The sequence below is a fragment of the Oryzias latipes genome, chromosome 7 (assembly GCF_002234675.1).
Source record: "Oryzias latipes chromosome 7, ASM223467v1".
Classification (NCBI taxonomy): domain Eukaryota; kingdom Metazoa; phylum Chordata; class Actinopteri; order Beloniformes; family Adrianichthyidae; genus Oryzias; species Oryzias latipes.
This window is the reverse complement of record NC_019865.2, coordinates 24689265-24709568: the sequence shown is the minus strand read 5'-3', so window position 1 is coordinate 24709568 and position 20304 is coordinate 24689265. Positions and strand designations below refer to the sequence as shown.

General features: G+C 40.1%; 1 protein-coding gene across 7 annotated transcripts; it reads right to left on the bottom strand.

The window, feature by feature from the left end:
• Positions 1–279: 279 nt before the first annotated feature.
• LOC101170974 (fibrous sheath CABYR-binding protein) lies at positions 280–20102 on the bottom strand. Of its 7 annotated transcripts, XM_023956889.1 has the most exons (12): positions 19867–20100; positions 19672–19756; positions 17221–17492; positions 13900–14049; positions 13183–13242; positions 12741–12776; positions 8803–9006; positions 5363–5401; positions 3912–4031; positions 3740–3820; positions 3229–3447; positions 280–1052 (listed from the first exon to the last, which is right to left on the bottom strand). In XM_023956889.1, the coding sequence occupies exons 1-12, from the start codon at positions 19903–19905 to the stop codon at positions 975–977; spliced, it is 1383 nt and encodes a 460-aa protein (XP_023812657.1). In that variant the 5' UTR covers positions 19906–20100; the 3' UTR covers positions 280–974. The 7 variants fall into 7 exon arrangements, with proteins under 7 accessions (XP_023812657.1, XP_023812661.1, XP_023812658.1 ...); XM_023956893.1 differs by lacking the exon at positions 3740–3820 and having other exon boundaries at positions 19867–20102; XM_023956890.1 differs by lacking the exon at positions 12741–12776.
• Positions 20103–20304: the final 202 nt, after the last annotated feature.

The window sequence follows — 20304 nt, the reverse complement described above, 5'->3', positions numbered from 1 at the left end:
AGATCAGAGCTCTTTTCCTCTCCTTCAAAGTTTTACATCCTCATACTCTATTCTTGTCCGTTTCGACACTTTCAGCTCAGCTCTCAAATATATTGTCTGTCGGCCAAAACAGAGACAGATGTGGATGTTTCTGAGCCTTTGTCTGACTCGCGGCAGTTTCCTCAAAGTGCATTCGCAGAAGCGGGACATCAGCGCCGCAAGAATGTTCACATATTTTCAGCCACTGAGTCACTGAGGCTGCAACACCCAACCATTAAAGATTTCAGTTGACACAGAACAACTGACTGCAGAGCATGTTTATTGTCTTTGAAATACCTGAAGTTACAGAATCAGGCTGACGTGGAGGATCAACAGAAGGTATTAATCACACACAAGTGCGACAGCAAACACCAGACTTCAAAGAAGCGACACAAAGTGCTTTCATTAAATTCTTATTACAGATATAACTGGCGGTTGTTTGACACTGAGGCAAACCACAACACAAAGACACACCTATTGCCAATCACAGGTATTTTAAAGTGTACTAAATTATCATATATATAGTACAAAAAGGCATCGGACAATACAAAACGGTTTATTAGTATTTATAACTTGAAGTACAGCTTTTAACTGCATGCACTTCCTGGTTTGGACATGTAACCACAAGAGCATTTCTTTAGTTTTCTGTGTTATTTCCTGCAAGCAAAGCACAGATGTATATATGTTGCAAATAAGTAGGATGAGTTTTATTAAGCACAGGAAGGATCATGCTCACCTTCCTACACCTGTTCAGATTTTTATATGATCAAAAGTATATATAATTCTTGAATTGCAGCCTTCCACACATCCTTGGGTTAAGCTTTCTCTTCGCTTTTTTTTGTCCTTTTATTTCTCAAACAGGAAGTTAAAGAAACACTGATACAGGTTGAGTCGATTCTGCACAGGTGAAGGTCAGATGGGGGTCGCAGGGCAGTATATACAGAGAAGCTGAGGCTTTATTTGGCTTTTTCCGCTGGAGCAGCAGCTGCCGGTTCCGTCTGGACCCCAGCATCTGTAGAGTGACGTTTCTGACCCTGCAGTCCAAAAGACAGAGAGGTGTCAGTCAGGTTCTTGATTCTTATCAGATCCACTTCACAGAACTTTGAATTTTCTTTCCAATTAGACTAAGGACAAAGTGAAGTTTGAGGAATGTAGGTCAACCACCAATGAGCAATAAAATTGAACATGACGTGGCGCACCAATGAGTTTTGTTCCAACACAAGCAGCTGCTGCCATCTAGTGGAATAGTTCCATCAAATAAATCAGCCAAATATGTGACAAGACAAGATTTGTTTGGCAGTAAAAACTTGTAAACTTTGAAAATATTAAGTGAATATAAATATATATATATATATATATATATATATATATATATATATATATATATATATATATATATATATATATATATATATATATATATATATATATATATATATATATATATATATATATATAGGTGTGTGTGTGTGTGTGTTTTTTAATCTTCCAGAATATTTTCATATTTGGTGTGTCATTTCAGACTACAATGAAAATTTAAGAAAGCTGATTTCTGTTGTACAGCTTTTCATTGATAAATGGTCAATGTTAGTTGCAAAAAAACTGTTTGTAAACTTTTGTGGTCCAAACTTTGGATAATTTTTCCATCCATAATTTAACCAACAATATTTTTTTACATTATTAGCATAATTTACTATAATAAGGATTTTATTCATTTCTAATTAAGTGCTGACATTAAGAAGATTGGTATTTTTGCTGTTTAATTTAAAGAAACTAAAGATGAACCAATAAAAAGCAAGCTTAACCTGTTGATAAATTTATGGCTGGAGTGGATTGATGATCATTAAGAGGGGGCCCTGGACAGAACCTTGAGGCACACCTGAAGTGACGAAGGCAGAATAGGAAACTGAAGGTTTTGAGACTGAAAAAAGAAAAAAACTGAGAAAAGTCTGACTAGAGTGAACAAGAATCTGCTGCTGTAAGAAAGTCATTGGTGATTTTTATGAAGGCAGTTTCTGTGCTGTGGAGACAAAACCCTGAGGGTTTTTTTTGGTTGGGATTGGAGTTGAGATGCATCCGTTTTTTTAAAGCATTTTGGAGATGATTAGTAGGTTGGAAATGCCACAAAAGTTCATGAAATCAATGGAATCGGATCCAGAAGAGACGGCTGCTGTTTTAAAAGATGGAGGAAGGAACACAAATAGTTAGGCGAGGACCTGACATGTTTTTGCTGTTTCAGCTCCGACATTTCTGGAAAATTTTGGAACTGGAAACTGTGAAAAGTGTTTTGCACAAGAGCAGGTTGACAAACAGAGAGAGATGGGAGCACAGATAAAGATTTTATAGCTTCATTGAATAGTTTTGAGATTTTGGCTAAAAATCGCATAAATATAATTAAAAGACCCCTGCTAACATGACTCAAATTGACTCAAAAGGTGATGTAGGCCGGTCTTTTACCTGATATTATACAGACCAGGCCATTTCTGTATTGTACTCATCCTTAATCCAAACAGAAGCTGATTCCAGCAACCACTCCACCCCAAAATGGGACTAAGCAGAATTATAACATGAATGGAGGAAAAAGGAAATTCTTTCATCCATATCTTTCCTTCAAAGAAAAACAACACAAAAATCACTGGCTTTAATTTGACACTTTTTCCAAAATATTGGACACTCAAGCTTAAGAATTATAATAATGACACTATAATGTCACAATTTCTAATCTATGCTCATAGCAGTGGATTATGGCACATCATTTTAGGAATTCAGTACCTCCTTCATCATGATTATAAAGTTAAAAAGAATAAAAATGTATATATCTCAGCACAAAAGGTTGGTTTTTTTGGGGTAAATGGCGTATACTTGTATAGCGCTTTCTACCTTTCTCGACACATGGGCGACCAAGGCGGGAATCAAACCTTCAACCTTCTGATCAAGGTAAACCGCTCTACTACGCCCGCCCCATGTGTTTTTCCAAATAAAGTTAGAAAAACAATACTTTAAAAAAGTCTGTGTTTTACCACGATCAATTTTATAGTTTAAGTTTACAAATCAGACTTTTAAAAAAGGTTCCACATATTTCTCAATATTATTGACTTTAATTTAATGTAATTTAGTTAAATCTAAATGTGTTTCTCCCTGTTTTGATGTAAGGTTTTGTGCTGTCCTCGCAGATCTGCAGCATCTGTGGGAAAGAGAGGCTTTCCTCACCAGATTCTTAAAGAACAGCTGGATGGAGTTCCTCTTCTCCAGCTTTTTGGGGACACCGGCTGCATCGTCTGCGGCCTGAGAGACCGTCGACGCTGGTTTGTTTTCTGCAGCTGCTTCTGTAGACTTGGCTGCAGGTTTGGGCTCCTCTTTGGCTTTGACTGCCAGAGCTGCTTCAGCTGCTGCGGGCGGGCTCGCTGCAGTCTTCTTGGGTTCTGCAGCCTGAAGAAATGTTAAAAAGCACCAAGAAAAATGAGGAAAATGACCAGACTGCGCATCGATCAGAAGCAGATAAGGTTATTGATGTTTGGATAAGTGCACCGTCAGAAGGCTTTGCTGTTAGGACACAGATTTGCAACACAGAGAGATTGCGACTCAGTCTTCAAATACACACAGAGAGCGATACATCTGGAAAATAAGTTCATTAGAGCACTTTTTAATGCCAAATGTAACTGATGGCTTTACTCTGGTTAATAATGCATCTTTGCACATCAAGTGAGGTCACTATATTTACCAGTCCAGTAGTTTTCCTGAGGAGCTGAACTCCACTTGTGGAGGCTGCTTGGACTTTAGTGGTCATGTGATCTAACAGTACCTCAAATTCACAATAAACTGTTACCAGCTGTTGTAACAAGCACCCTCAGATGTTCGGGGGCTTAAAATGGCTAAGGTATGGAGATCCTTACTTTGGGCTTGAAGGCGGAAAAGAAGGATGGTTTGGAGCTTTTCTTTTCTTCTCGTGCAGGCGGTGGTGGTTCTGGCTTCGCAACAGCCTCCAGAGTGGCTGCTTTTGAAAAGTCCACCTTCTGTTTTGATTAGATTCAAAGAGAGTAAAAGAAAGCAGGAACACATGAGAATGGTGCAGCTTCCACCTGTTATGTGAAGAAGCAGAAATTAGAAAAAGAACAGGATTTGAAAAGTTTGAGCAAAAGAAATGCACGAGATGTCCCTGAGAAAAATCAAGACCCCGACACCATTAGTTATCACCAGAACCGCAGCAATCAGCTGCAGAAATAAGACAGAAAGGGGTCTATCTTTATTGAGAGTTCCCACTAAGTGAATCATTTTATGAAAATGTTCGTTAAGCTAGGTTCACACCGCCGTCGACAACACAAGTTCAGGCGACCATTCTTTGTAAACATACATAAATGCACATTCAAAACTCACGTTAACGCTTACTGTAGCTACGCCCATTTATAAGAGCGTTTTCAGGCTCTACATACAAAATGTACGTCCAGTGAACGCACATCAAAAGTTAAAACCAGGTTAGTCTTTGACCAATCAGGGACTTGGGTCTGGTAGTTACGTATATTCCTTTAATTCATGGAAGTGGCAACCATTTGAAAATTGATCATGAAGGAGAAAATAAAAAATGCGGTTTATCTCTGGCTGGAATTCTATCACTCCAAGTCTTTCATATATTGGAATAGAGCTGTGGAAAAAAAAATCTAGAGCAGAGGTTTCATCCTTTCTTTCCCTGGAATCTGTTTTTCCTTGGCTTTGATTTGAGTTGTCATCTTCAGCGTTAAAAAGACATTTTTATGGACAGAGTTGCTCCGTTATGGTACACTCTAGTCACTTGAAATAAATTCAGATTAAAAGACATGACTGCAGTACGGGCGTAAAATTCAGCCTGCGGGATACGCCACCAGCAGGTGTCCCATACTGCAGCAACTGGGGCGATGGTGATGAGCGCGAGTGCTGGGGCAGAAATGGGAGTGTATCTGCTGTAAATCAAAATGTTTGTCACACCAGTCACTATGGATTTGAATGACATATCACGTGAGTTGGTTTGGGGTGTATTCACATGTATAATTTAATGGAAACAGTGTGATTGTGAAATTTTTAGAATTTCTCAAACAATTTCGACAAAGTTTTGTGCATATGAGTAATGAAAATGCAGCTAGCGTGCACACCATGGACCCACGTTCAATAATATCTGTGTTAGTGTATTCAAGAATACGCGTCACGTGCCCAGTGTGAACGTAGCATAAGTGTGAACATAACAAGTAATTTACTGGAATTTTAAGATAATAAAATATATCTGGAAAAACTCAATGATGACAGTGGAACCACTCCCCTCTCACAAAAAGTAGAATTAAGTTCTTTCCCAAAAAGTTTAACTCCATTGATTTACCTCAACTTCCACCACTGGTTGTGGTTTTTCTTCCATCTGCTGCAGATACACAATTTTGAGACATTGGTGTTAGGTTGGGGAATATACAACAAAATTTAACTTTCCAATCCTGAATTTAGCAGAATAAAATAGATTTTTTTTGCCTTATGCCAAAAACAACAACATATATACATTTGTGGACACTTTTTTTTTTCTAATTTTCCAAGTTTCTCAACTACAAAAACCAGTTTGGTAACTTCAACTGTTTTATTCTGAATTTTAACACAGCCATTCGAATCAAATGAACCAAAAAACAAAAAAAAATCTTTGGCACCAAGCATTGATAACTGAGAGGATAATCATCTAATTCCCCTCTCTGAAGAACAACAATAGCTTTGACTGCTGTTCTGCATTTCCACAACAGGTTCTGGAGGCTTGACTGGTGTCTCTTGTAGTGTTAAAGTCATTGACTGTAGAAGAGAACTGGAGCGAGCTGGGCGAGCTAGTTAAAGCCAAACGCGAACTACAATCCGATTGACTAATTTCCACATTTCTATCATTAGGTCTGCAATCATGGAGAGTGCAATGGGTACACAAGGGAAACACAAGGAGTGCACACCTACTTGAACAGAAATAATGAGTACCTTGGGCAGTTGCAGGTTTCAGGGGGGGTTAGAAAAATGACAAGTCTGTACGACACATCTGCATTTCACCTACTTTGCTCTTGCGTACCCTTATGTGTTGTCAAAGTCCAAATCCAATTACATTTTCTACTGTTTTTAAAGTGTTGCCAGCGGTCTTTTAATTATGATTATGCATTTTTTAGAAAAAAATCAACAAGCCTGTATTGTTTTTTTTAGGACATCTTTACTGCAGCACAGCAGGAGCTCATTCGAAATTCGCATTTGGGTTGTGGGTGGGACTGTTAGCGTGGAAGTTAGCCTCCAGCTAATTTCCCCTACACTCTCTCCCGCTAGCTGAAAGCACCTCACAAGCCAAAGCTAACAACAAAAACAAAAAATGAAGCAAACAACAGCGAGCAATATCAGAGCTATCCAGCCGCACAGTTTTGAGCCAGACAGTAGTCGAGACAAGGGCTACTGCGCCACAAACCTGAGCTTTTTCCAACTGCTGGTTTTTGTCTGCCCCGATCCATCCTCTAATTTAAACAGTAAAATACTCAGAAACACTATTTTGTTCTTTAATTCTTTTACATATGTCCTCCATCCCGAGAAAAATGCTACAAGAAAATGTTAAAAACACAAAAATCACGATTTTCATTGGAGTGGGTCTTTAAACTGTTAGCTATGATCGGCCACCTGCAGTGTGTCTTTAGAAAAAATGTGTATGAAAGTTTTTACTCCGCAGAGACACCAAGTTGTCTACGATCTTACAATTACCTTCGTGCCCTGACAGGTTTGCCCATTTTTCATCCGCAGACAGCCCGTACCACCCCTAAGGGCAGTTGTGACTAAGACAAACGTAATTAAAACAAATAAAGTTTAGGGGGCTTATACAAATATACACCTTGCGTGTCAGAAGATTGTAACTGTAAAAACTGTAAAACACAAGGAACAGAACTTCTTATCTGTTTTTTCAGGACAAGTTAAAAAAAAAACTATGTTGCCATTTCTTTGTTTAAAAGCAAAATATAACATGCCATTATTGTAGATTCAAGAGATGCTAGCCTAAAACAGCTAAAGCTAATATGTTTTTTTCTTTAACAAGTGTCAAAAACAACAATTCAGTAGGATGTTCCCTGTACCACAGAATTTGACGGCAAAACAGCAGTTAGGATGTGTGATGGTTCAATTCCTCACAACTTCCAGTACCGTCTGCAGGCTATACAAACACAGGGATGCTACATCCGTATGTGATTAGCACAGTGGCTTAGCATGAGGACTTTCTTATGATTTAGCTCTTGCTAGTCTTCCCGGTGTTCAACACGCAAATGTTGCATGACAAGAATGCTCAGTTCACCCTGAACAACACTGAATTTGTAGTCATGATATGCATCAAGGGTGGTGATTCTCTCCTCCTTCATGTGGACACCCCTGATGTTTCTTCTTTTATTCCCCCCGAAAAAATTTTTTTGGTGGGAGTTTTTCCTTACGGTGAAGGAGGGTCTAAGGGCAGGGATGCCCAGTTGAGTTTAGTGTTTTAGTTTAGCAATCAGTTATTGTATTTTATAACTGATTTTATGTTTTGAACAATTATTGAAGCCCATTTTTGTTGTAATATTGGGCTTTATAAAAAAAAAGAATTGAGTTGATTGAATTCTAGCAGCAAACTGTTGCTACTGCGACTTTTTTTTTCATTTTGTAAATTTTAGACACACAAAAAAATATCCAAAGCTTACCAATTTTGGTCCTCATAGGGCACTATGCCCACATTTGGACACAGCTATGAATATCTCTGCCAGTGGCGATTTCTTTAAGACTGCAAGGGAAGCTCGGCTTCCCTTATAATGTCACAAAATTAAAGGTCAATTATGTACTTTTGTATTAACATTTTATTGACTAAAAATGCGTTAGAAAACGTTCATTTCAAAGATGAGTTCGTTCAGAATCAGTTACATATGAAAGGTCGGCTGACTTGATTTCCTTCACATACATTCCCGCAGCGTCACAGTGCATTTCCTTATTGAAGCCCAGCGTCCATTGACTTCAATGGGGCTGCTTTTTTTCAGCGCTTCGAAACTAGACGGTCATTGGATAAACGCTGCGATTATGTCCCGCCCACAGACACTCAGCGTCTCTGGGGGTGAATGGGGAGTGGGCTGGCCCGGACTCCAAGCTTCTGCGTGATGAATGGAGGGTCTGTCGAAAGACTGCATCTCCTTTTGACTAACAGGGATTCTGTACTATAAGGAATCACTGATGCTATTCGCGCTCTGTCCCCTAGCCGATTTCTCAAGTTCAGTCGAAATAAAAACTGCTGCAACCTATTTCTTTTATATTTGCTTGGCGATATTGCTTGATTTTTTACTTTTAAATAAATGGACAATTTATGATGTAGGCCGAAAATGAGCTTCCCCTCTCTGACAGACCAGTAGCCGCCACTGATCTCTGCAGATTTCAATGGTTTGCATGGAACCATAAGCAGTGTTGTGTCCAAAAAACAAATCTGAACTACCCAACATGACACAACAACAGTTCCAGTTTGGAAAGTGCACGTTTCTGCCACCCCCAGACAGACCCCACTTTGTCCAGTTGGTAAACTGTTGAGCCACGGTCAGCTTTAGAGTATAATCATCCACTGTACTGCTGTTGCAGGGTTTGCATTGGCTCCACTGTCTAAAAACCCTCTGGTCTTTCAGTGTTGTCACTTCTGGTATTCTCTAAAATTCACACGTTTTTTGTTTGAAAAATGGATTTAATGGTGTCAAGAAATAGATTTCTGGGTAAAATAGCTATAAACTATGCAATTTGTTTCCAATTGTTTTATTTATTTATTTTTACCTTTGAGCGAAAGAGTTTACTCAGAGTGGCCGATTTCCCTTTTGAGGACTGGGGTTCCTTTGCAGCTGCCTTGGCTTCGTCTTTGGCCTTCACGGGTTTGACAGCTGCTTCTCCTTTGGCCTCAGCTTTGGGGGGCTCTGGGGGAGGCGGTGGTGGAGCGGGCATTCCTTTGGGTGCAGCAGGCGGTTCGGATACCTGTGCAACCTATTCAGAGCAGACGAGACACTTTTCAGCACAAAGAAACAAGAAGCTGTCCACAGTCTTACTTTTAATAACATCATATTAAAAGAATGACAGTGCTGAATGTTGGTAATTTTGTTTGTAAGATTAATTAGGGATGTCTCGATGAGGTTCTTTGGTCACAATCTAATTCGAAGTCATTTGGTCGTGAGAATCTGCCGATGCCGAGTCCCGATTAACACATTACAGAAGGGACACGTTAACAAAATGGAAAAATGCAAAACAAACCAATCTAGCATGTCACCAAATTTTTTTATTCACCTTATTTTATTATTTAACACTTTAAGTCAAACTCAGAACACATTTTGATCTATTGTAAAAGTGTTCCCAGTGATCTTTTAATTATGGTAATGCCATTTTGAACCAAAATCCAAAAACCTGTGTTGTTTTCTAGAACATAGTTTCTGTAGAGCCATGGTAGTTCATGAGAAATCAGCCTCTGAGTTGTGTGCGACTGTTGGCGTGGAGTAAACCCATCCTCACTTCCCATCATGCATCTGTTTATGCACTCTCCCACTAGCTTACTGCCTCGCACAACCACAACCTAACATTACCGGTGCCACAAGAATGGCGAGCAATAATGAAGCTATCCAGCCGTATAGTTTTAAGTCAGATGCCAGCTCAGTCAAGGAAAACAAAGACGTACATGGACTTATTCGTCTACTTGCAGGTCGATGCATCAGAATGGAGCGGAGCAGGAAGATTGTGCCCCGCCCGGCGTATTTCCTACTTCACAGAATCCTGCTTTTCTTGCTCCTGATTCACAACAATTTGGGGGAAAAAAATCTCAAAAATGCTAGTTTGATCTTAATTTTCCTTATTTCTGTCCTCCATGATGAGGAAAATGCTACAAGAACATAAAAAATCATCAGAGCGGGTCTTTAAACGGAGCATAAAACCATCAGGGTTTTTCCAAACCAGAAACCCTGGATGACTACCCAAGTCTGCTCCCTCCTCAGAGCTCGAGACGCTGCCTTCAGGTCAGGGGACGGAGCACTATACAGTGCTGCCCGAGCTGACTTGAAAATAGGAGTAAAAGCAGCCAAGGCAGACCACAGGATACGTTTAGAGGCTCACATATCCAGCAACAATCCGTGAGATGTTTGGCGGGGCATCCAAGACATCAACAACTTCAGGGGCTGTGATGTGTCCTCAGCAGCTCCAGATGCTACACGGGTGGAGGAGCTTAACTGCTTCTTTGCTCGCCATGAAACCACCCCTCCACCCCAGACCCACCCCCAACCCTCACCAGCCCCAGCACACCCCCACTCACTGTAAAGGAGCATGAGGTCAGACGGGTGCTCCTAGCAGTGAACCCCAAGAAGGCTTCTGGCCCCGACAGAGTACCTGGCAAAGTGTTCAGGGCGTGCGCCCACCAGCTCGCCCCCACCTTTTACAATATCTTTAACCTCTCCCTGGCCCAGGCAGTAATCCCACCCTGCCTGAAATCAGCAACCCTGTGCCAAAAACATCTCCTACCACCAGCCGAAATGACTATCACCAAGTGGCCCTCACTCCGGTAATAATGAAGTGCTTTGAAAGGCTGATCCTCCCGCACATCATGGACCACCTTCCCACATACTTGGACCCCCACCAGTTCGCATACCGTAAGAACAGATCCACAGAGGACGCCGTAGCCGTGGCTCTCCACTCAGCGCTGAACCACCTGAAGTAGCAGCAGAGCTACGTCCGGACACTCTTTGTGGATTACAGTTCTGCTTTCAACACAATAACAGACTCTGCGACAAACTGCTCACTCCCCCCCCCCCCCCCCCCCCCCCACATGCAATTGGATTATCAACTTCCTCACAAACCGAACACAGACTGTGACACTTGGCCCCCACCTCTCCTCCAACCGAACAGTGAGCATGGGCGCCCCACGGGGCTGTGTGCTAAGCCCCCTGCTGTACTGCCTCTACACTTATGAATGAAGCCCAGCCCACAACAACAACTGCATCATCAAGTTTGCCCACGACACCACGGTGGTCTTCCTACAGAGAGGAAGTCCTGAAGCTGACAACCTGGTCCTCGGAGAACAACCTCACCCTGAACACGAGCAAAACCAGGGAGATTATAGTCGACTTCAGGAAACATGGCACCGACCCAACCCCCCTCCTTATTAATGGGGAGCACTTGGAGAGGGTCCACACCTTTAGGTTCCTCGGGATCACCATCTCTGCCGACCTTTCCTGTACAGCCAATACCATCAAGCAGTGTCTGCACTTCCTGAGGGTCCTCAGGAAGAACAACATCAGCACCAACCTGCTGCTGACCTTCTACCACTCATCCATCCAGAGCCTGCTTACATACTGCATTACAGTTTGGTTCGGCAGCTGCACGGCCGCGAATAAGAAGAGACTGCAGAGAGTCGTAGAGACGGCTCAGAAAATCTTTGGGCGCCCTCTTCCCACCCTGACGGACATCTACTCCGCGCGCTGCATCACGAGGGCTCAAAACATGGTCAAGGACAATTCGCACCTTTCCTGTTCAACCTGCTGCCCTCTGGGAGGCGCTACAGAGGCATCAGAAGCAAAACGAACAGACTAAAAAACAGCTTCTTTCCAAAGGCAATAACCATCCTCAATTCCAAAATGCACAGATAAAATCCATATTCCTGTCCACTTACTCTGTCCACAGTGTCATCACTCTACCTCATTGCTACCTCTTGCACTTTACACACAATTTTCGTACACAATTTTGCACACTAATTTCGGCACTCTTCATTACAGTTTATATTTGCACACTTACATATACTGTTTGTTTGTTTGTTTGATATTGTTTTACGATGTTCCTTCCTTGCTATTCTTGCACTGATGGCAAATCTAATCTAATCTCTTCTGTGAAGTAGCTTGAACAATCTAGTAAGAAATAATGGAACTATCAACTAGAATAAAAAGTTGACTATTAACTAGTAAAAATAAGTGATAATTAGTCATGTGAGAAGGTTTGTTGACTGTAGTTTTAGTATCCTCATATAAACTCATTGTGACAATAGTGTAACAGAAAAACATATGAAATGTGTTCGTTGGTCCACTTGGTCTGTGGTAGATCTCACATGGTTTTATTTTTAAGGAAAGGTATGTCTGGGTTCTTATGGGTTAAATATTCAACATGACTTTCTTTAAAAGTTCTTGTTGCAATTTTGACAGAACTTGCTATAATTGCTAGTCGTGAATAAGTATTCATTATTAAATCATATCAATTTAACTATCTAGTCTTTAACTAGTTGTTTTTTAAAAATTTCACAGATACAGACACACACACACACACATATATATATATGTGTATATATATATATATATATATATATATATATATATATATATATATATATATATATATATATATATATATATATATATATATATATATATATATATATATATATATATATATATATATATATATATATATATATATATATATATATGTATATGGTGCTCAGTATAATAATGAGAAAAAAATTCAGATCCCTGATCGGGATACAACATCTGATTTCAATTGAGTCTGACATTGAATAACAATTGAAATTGATTGAGTCTAACTATGTGATCAGGCATGATTTTCGGTCACATGATCGGATCGGGACATCCCTAATAGAAAAGATGTAAAATTAGTACGGTGAATCCCTTTGAGACTAAACAAAGAATTGAAAGTGTAAAAGATGCTTTAAACTCTTTAGCAGCCTGCGTGCTCACAGTGGTGGTTGCTGCAGGTTGGGTCTCCTTCAGGGGCTAATGTGCAACAAAAAACAAAGGAAGCAGTTAGAGAAACACAACAATAACTGAAGTGAGCAAAACAAAAACTCTGCATGTTAAAGAGAAATTAAAAGTGTTGCTTTTGGATGGTGGTGATGGTTTATTTTGAGAAATACACTAAAAAAAAGGCCCCCATAGAATTAAGCGCAAAAGATTTTTTACATTTGAAAAAATGAATCTTTAAAACAATCTACCAATGGGTTAGAATACTGGTCTAACTATACATTTTTTTTACATTTTCAAGAAAAAGTCACTAAGAAATGTTTTATTTTGCTTTTGAAAACTCTCAAAAATACGACAATTTTTCTTGGAAAAGGGGTCTTTATGTTTTCTTAAGTTCAGTTTTTGCAGTGGACAAAGAGAGGAAAGTCTCCGTTTTCACCTGATCTTTGGCAGCATCAGGGGCAGCTGTTTCCTTTTTGGGCGTTTTAGTTGGGGTCACCTATCAGACAAAAAAATTAATAAATAAAATAAAATAAAAAGATCCTTGTGTCAGAGGATGTGGGGAATGCAATAGCAACACAGAATAATTCCTCCAGTCATACAGAGGCTTCTCAGGAGATTGGGGCACTGTACGGTAGACAGTGCACACTGAGGGCCCTGACAGTATGCGCGCTGTCATCGTGACCCCCATTGTGCCTCGGAGATGGCGTAGGCCTGCCCGCGCTGGATTTTCGCGAGTCTCAACTTCCAAGCGCACAGGCCTCCCTTGTGAGCTCACACGATGGGATGAACAATGGACAGCCACATTCCCGCATGCTCAAAGACTTGATTAGCATGAGGCTGGGGCAATGGTGACTCTTTAAAACAGCATGAATCCAAAGGACAGCATGATAAAGAGGAAGTACAATAGCTGCTTGTTGTGTTGCTTCCATAGGAGCTACAGTCATGGCAGACCTGAAAATCTCCCTTTTTTTTGGTAAATCATTTTTCCAAAAAGCATCAAAATTTGTTTTTTTCTTTTAGTGTTCGTTTTCTCACTTTCTTTTCCTCATTTAACTCCACTGCAAGTCATCAATTTATATTTCCAAGCATTCCCTTTAAAGACATAACTGAAAGAACTAGAACAGGTCCTCATTTATTTATTTATTTTACTTACTAGTGTTTTGAAGAAGTTCATAACTGGATTATCCTCCCCCTCCTCTTCCGCGGGCGGACTGATGCTGCTGGGGTTCTCTACCTCTGGACGTGGATGCGGAGTCCCGTTCTGCGGCCCCGTCGCTGGTCCTTGCCTCAGGTCTACAGTCTCCTGTGCCCCCACCACGCAGAATTACAGCCTTTGAGAGGGATGTCGGAGCAGCAGAGCTGATATGCGAGCAGTGAGCGTCTTAATCGCAGCATTGAGATGGGAGCGCCATTCCAACCATGCCTCTGCCTACCCGGGGCATGGTCAACAATCAGCCTTTTATTAATGTGCCTGTCCCACCCCTCCCTCATTGATATTCAACAATGTGTGAGAATTATGGTCTGAGAAAGTCATCTACTCAGGCTGAGGCTCTTTAGGATGTTTGGGGGACATTTTTGGGGTCATTTCTTTTTTCCAGCACTTTTTTTTCTTGGTGAGTTCAATCATGTTTAATCATTTTAATAAAGATTTTTTTGTTTGTTTTTCAGGGGATTTCTTTGTTTTAATGTAGAAAAACAGTTGCTGTGTGGATAAAAACTCATCAACACTTGTTTCACGACAGCTAATCTCTAAGAGTCTAACTAACAGAGACCAAACAATTGCTTTGTCTGAATTCCCTCCCTGCTCTCTGGTTGGCACGCTATAGAGGGCGTTCGCCAATTTGTTGGACTCTCCAAATCTGAAATTGCAAGGCTACGTCCAAATTCTTGCACAACTTCCTGGTTAGTGCAATATGTAGGGCGTTCCCCATGCTGTCGTGGTCTCTACATGCACAGTTCCAGAGCTGTGTCCAAATAGCCTCACTGATCCATCACCCCTAAAAGACTCTACACCAGGGGTGCTCAGACTTTATATATATATATATATATATATATATATATATATATATATATATATATATATATATATATATATATATATATACATACATGCGTGTGTGTGTGTGTATACAGTGGTGGACAAAATTGTTGGTACCCCTCAGTTAAACAAAGAAAGTCCACAATGCTCACTGAAATGACTTGAAGTGTTCAAAAGTATCAATAAATTAAAATGTATTGAAAATTAAATAATCCAAATCAGCCATTACTTTTGAGTTGTTGATTAACAGAAGTATTTAAAAAAACTAACTTATGAAATAGGGCTGGACAAAAATGATGGTACCTCCATAAAAGACGGAGAACTAATTGCCCAGGGGGTCATGATGAACACAGGTATGTCAACGTGACAAATAGTCATGTTGCTGTTTGGTGAAAAGGTGTGTACCACACTGAACATGGACAACAGAAAGAGAAGGAGAGAATTGTCCCAGGACATTACAAACAGAATTATAGACAAACATGGTAAAGGTAAAGGCTATAAAACCATCTCTAAGCAGCTTGAAGATCCTGTGACAACAGTGGCACATATTATTCAGAAGTTTAAGACCCACGGGACAGTAGCTAACCTCCCTGGACGAAGAGGAAGAGGAAAAATGATGACAAATTGAGGAGACGGATAGTTGGAACTGTCTCCGAAGAGCCCAGAACAACCTCCAAAGACATTAAAGGTGAACTCCTAGATCAAGGTACATCAGTGTCAGATCGCACCATTTGTCGATGTTTGAGCCAGAGTGGACTTCATGGGAGACGACCAAGGAGGACACCACTGTTGAAAGGAAATCATAAAAAAGCCAGACTGGAATTTGCAAAATGCATGTTCACAAGCCACAAAGCTTCTGGGAAAATGTCCTTTGGACAAAAGTGGAGCTTTAACAACATAGAGCACATCGGCTCTATGTTGGTAGACTAAAAAAAGGAAGCATTTCATTAGTTTTTTTTTTTTTAAATAATTCTGTTAATCAACAACTCAAAAGTAATGGCTGATTTTGATTATTTAATTTTCAATAAATTTTAATTTATTGATACTTTTAAAAGCTTCAAGTCATTTCAGTGAGCTTGTGGACTTTCTTTGTTTACCTGAGGGGTACCAACAATTTTGTCCACCACTGTATATATATGTGTTCGTGAGAGTATATATATATATATATATATATATATATATATAAATATATATACATATACATATATATATATATATATATATATATATATATATATATATATATATATATATAAATATATATACATATACATATATATATATATATATATATATATATATTAGTATTTTGAAACTAAAATACTGTTTAATGAATATAGTATTATGAAATGTTCGTACCTAACATACTTTATTATAATTAAAAAGCTAAGAAGGCGTACACAAATATTTGTGAGGAGATACTTTTAGTATTAATAGTTGATGCGTTTTATTACAAAATCAAAAAGCAGCGACTATTGTATTTATGCTCTGCTGTAAACCGCATAATTTACTGCGGAGCCGGCAGCAGGAGGACACACGCGGGGCGATCCTTAATAAACACTCCAGTGTGCCGGAGTGGGCTTCTGCCGGGAACTTGACGTGCAGCGGGGCAGAAAGTGACTTTCTGATGACAGACTCATTTTGCGCTCAATGTATTTAAACACGCATGTGCAGTGACGTGTGTATCAGAGGATGTCTGATTGGCCGTTCTGCAGTCCAATCAAGTCCCGTATTTCTCGGTGAGGAATTTGATTGGCTGGTGAATTTTTTAGAAATATATTTTTCATTTTTTTGTTTATTTATCCTTGCTGGCCTGCGATCTACCCTCGTGTCCTTGAAGATCGACTGGTCGATCCCGATCGACGTAATGAGCACCCTTGCTTTACACTGTAGGATCATCTAGTGCCCTGGATTTTAACGTAGCTGAAACATATAATTATGACTTTTTTTTCAAAATCAACTTTTTGAGCTATTGGGTGTATTATGATGTTCATACCCTAAAGTGGTATTTTGATGTGCTCATGCATTTCTGAGTATTCCTCTAAAAACCTGCGCTTTTAGAATCAGTCCCTCACGACTCACAAGTACCGGTGGGTTCTCACATTGTGACGTCACAAAGTGGGGAACAGCCCCTTCCAGGAAGAGTCTGTGCTGCCAGCACCGCCCCCAGACCAACACACACACACTTTCTCCGCTGAGCTGGCGGTGATCAGCAAAATGCTTTTCTTTTATATGCACAATATATACATCCCTCTTTGCAAAACTTCGGATGTTGCCTGTTTTTGAAGGAGAAACGCAGACACGCTGGCAAGGCTGGCTCCAGGTCGACGTCATGAAATGGGCGCCACCAACACGGAGCAAAAGGCGGAGCCTCAAATCGAGTCAGAAACAATAATTAAGTGACATTCATGACTTCTTAAACACAGCAGTGCTTACCTTTTGAGGGGCAGTCAGACTCTGAACCCCATCCTCATTGAAGGTTTGATTCGTCTGATCTTCACCGGCTGCACGCCCCGCTTTCTTTTTAAACAATTTATCAAGCAGCTGCGGTTTTTCCTTCACTTTGCTTTTCTTGCCGTCGGTCATGTCTCCGGCTTCAGAAGCCACCTCGACGTCAGCAGGTTTGGCGCCGGCCTGAACGGCCACGTGACTGCCTGACTCAGCAGTGGGCTTTAAAGATTTAAGTTCACCATTCCGATGGGCATTAACTGCAAAAATTTAGAAACAAAAAAGCAGCAATTTAATAGGAAATCACATTTTGACTTTGGGGCACTTAACATAAATATTGGTTTAGGGCAGTTAAGAAAATATGTACTTTTCATATCTGACTGAGAAGTTGCAATATATCTATTGTTTTAAGATCAGTTAGAAACCTACATGTTTCTAGTTCAAAATGTTAAAATAAAACAAAAAAAAGCATCTTTTTTTAAAGAAAGGGAATTTGTAGAAGGATTTTAGAGAACCCAACAGGACTTGGAACTTTGAAAAGCTCATTAAAAAGTTTTGGCTGGCTGGCTGGAATTCATCTGGATGGGATTTGAGGGATTATTGCAGTGAGAGAAGTAAAAAAAAAAAAGAAGTGAACCCAAACATCAGGAGGTCATTGCTCCAGCACCTCCAGATAAAACTGAATCCAGTCTGTTGATGTACTTGAGGAAAAAGATCATTTTTTAACCCTTGTGCTATCTTAGATGACCCCACCCTTACATTGATGTGTTCTCCCTACCATGACAAAGGTGGATAAAGGTGGAAAGATTTCATGTAATCCATGGACACCAGTGAGGATCACAAATCACTGAAGAAAAAAGGTTTAGCGCACTGTCTAGTGGGTCTAGATGACCCAACTCCCAATGTTAAAGTGCCTAGGATAGCACAAGGGTTAAATTAGAATTAGTGATAATAGAAAACTGAAACCTAACTAGTCACACTGTTTAGTTTTTTTATGCTTTGAACATCAGAACAGCTAAGCATCCCGAGCTGTAAGGAGCAGAGCAAAAAAAAAAACAAAAAAAACAGCATTTTCAAATATCAAGTTCTTTGTTTTTACTTTTAATAATAACAAAATATTACATTTGTTTTGTATATAAAAAGAAAATGTGCATGGGTCCTTATAATGGATAACTCCCCAAAGATTTCTCTAAATCAGGTGCAAAATTAGATTAACAGCAACAAAACTTGAATTGGCATCGAAAAGGTTAAGCTACGTTCACAGTGCCCTTCAAGTGGCCATTTTCAATGAAAAGTCTATGTAAACGTGCGTTTCAGGCTTCTGCGTTCAAAACTCTTGTGTTCACATGTTGTAACACAAGTCTTTAAGTCTGTTTATGGCAAGTTAAACCAGGTCAATTTTGACCAAACAGACTCGGATTTTGGATGGCGTCCTTTTTAATACACAGAAGAGCCAACTGTTTGAAAATTGATCATTCCAGGAGAAATTAGTAACGGCGGTTTGTGCCCGGCCGTGATACTATGACACCAAGTCTTTCATATATCGAAATAAACTGTGAAAGAAAAAGTCTAGAGCAAGATTCACGAGATTTCACACCAAGCCTCTTCCCACTGTTGGTGGTGCACATGCGCTAGTAAACAGTAGCAAAAGAAAATGAAGAAGAAGCCCCTCCCTGCTTGTCCTGGTTGAACACCTTATGCTAAAAGCTCGTTCAAGAACCTGCAGTCTTGAATGCATGCGTCACATGGCTGGTTTTTGTCTTATGAAGATCTATAAGAATATTGCTCATCTCCACTAGTTCTTTCAGGAAAAATGGTTTCTTAACAGATGCAAGGTCTTGTTAGGATCAATTGAATATGTACCACACAGCTCTAAGAATCACAATTGACTTTAAAATACTCAACAAAGACCTATGAATGTTTCCTCTACTGTCAGAGGCAAAAAGAAAATAGCTACTTTCTTTGTGGTTCTGGCGTGAACTGATGCGTATTCCTCTTTGTGAAGTAAACATCCAGGTCAGAAAGTGAGATCTTCATCTCCAGGGTCAACATCACAGCTCTGAGATAAACTCATGACCCAGTGGGAAGAGCGAGCCGCTGTTGTTGCTGCAGCATGTGAACTGCGGCGTGACAGTTCAAACAGTCGCTCCGGAGACTCTGCAGACTACGCCTTTAGTTTACAGCAGGAGCATCAAGACAGAGGCCAGCTGGGGCTTCTTGTGTTTACAAAGAGTGTTAGATGAGTCTGAATGACTCATCTAACAAAACTTAGCACAACAATGTGCAGCATTTTCCCACGAAACAGGTTGATAAGAAAGACAATGCAGGAAAACGCTACTCTCTTTGATGCCACACAACATTTAATGCATTTTTCCTCGATATTCCAACACAGATAATCAGATTTGAGTGTTTTCTTCCAATAAAAACATGCAAACACACCGCTTGTCTCCAGTCCGTTGAGCTTAATGTGTGCAGAGAGGCCATTGGCTGAACCGTTTTCATGTTTCTCAACAGCAATGCCGTTCTGTGAAGAAATAAAGTGAAACACTCCTGCAGTTTGTTTTAGACACTGAGGAGTTAGCAGATCTGTACATGATGTTCACACAACTTCAGAGCTGCAGGATGAGACCTTACCGTGGAAACATCTGCATCCCTGGACTGTTCGTTTCCCATGGTTGGCGCCGTGGGGGATTGGACGTCTGAAACAAATTCAAAATAAAAGCTCTATGTTTCCAAAGTTGAGGCGATATATTTCTCTTCAAGACTGAGGCTTAAAATTGAACAAAATCCTTTTAACTAAAGAGTGGTACAGGTTTGTACCCCTGAGGGCTACGGGAAGGATGTCTTCCTTGAGAGAGTGAAGCTGTCAGAGGAGTAGATGCACTTTCTCTGCCCTCCTTGTCAACACGCTGTTTTAATGTGTGCTTTCAGATGGGTGTGACGCTTTTGCTTTAAAAGTGCGCCATCCACCCATCTGAACTTTGATTACTTCTGTGAGGGGAGGAAAATGTTGCGATTATTAACTTTTCTATCAGTTGCGTCAAGTTTAACAACACAATTTTGCTCAAATGA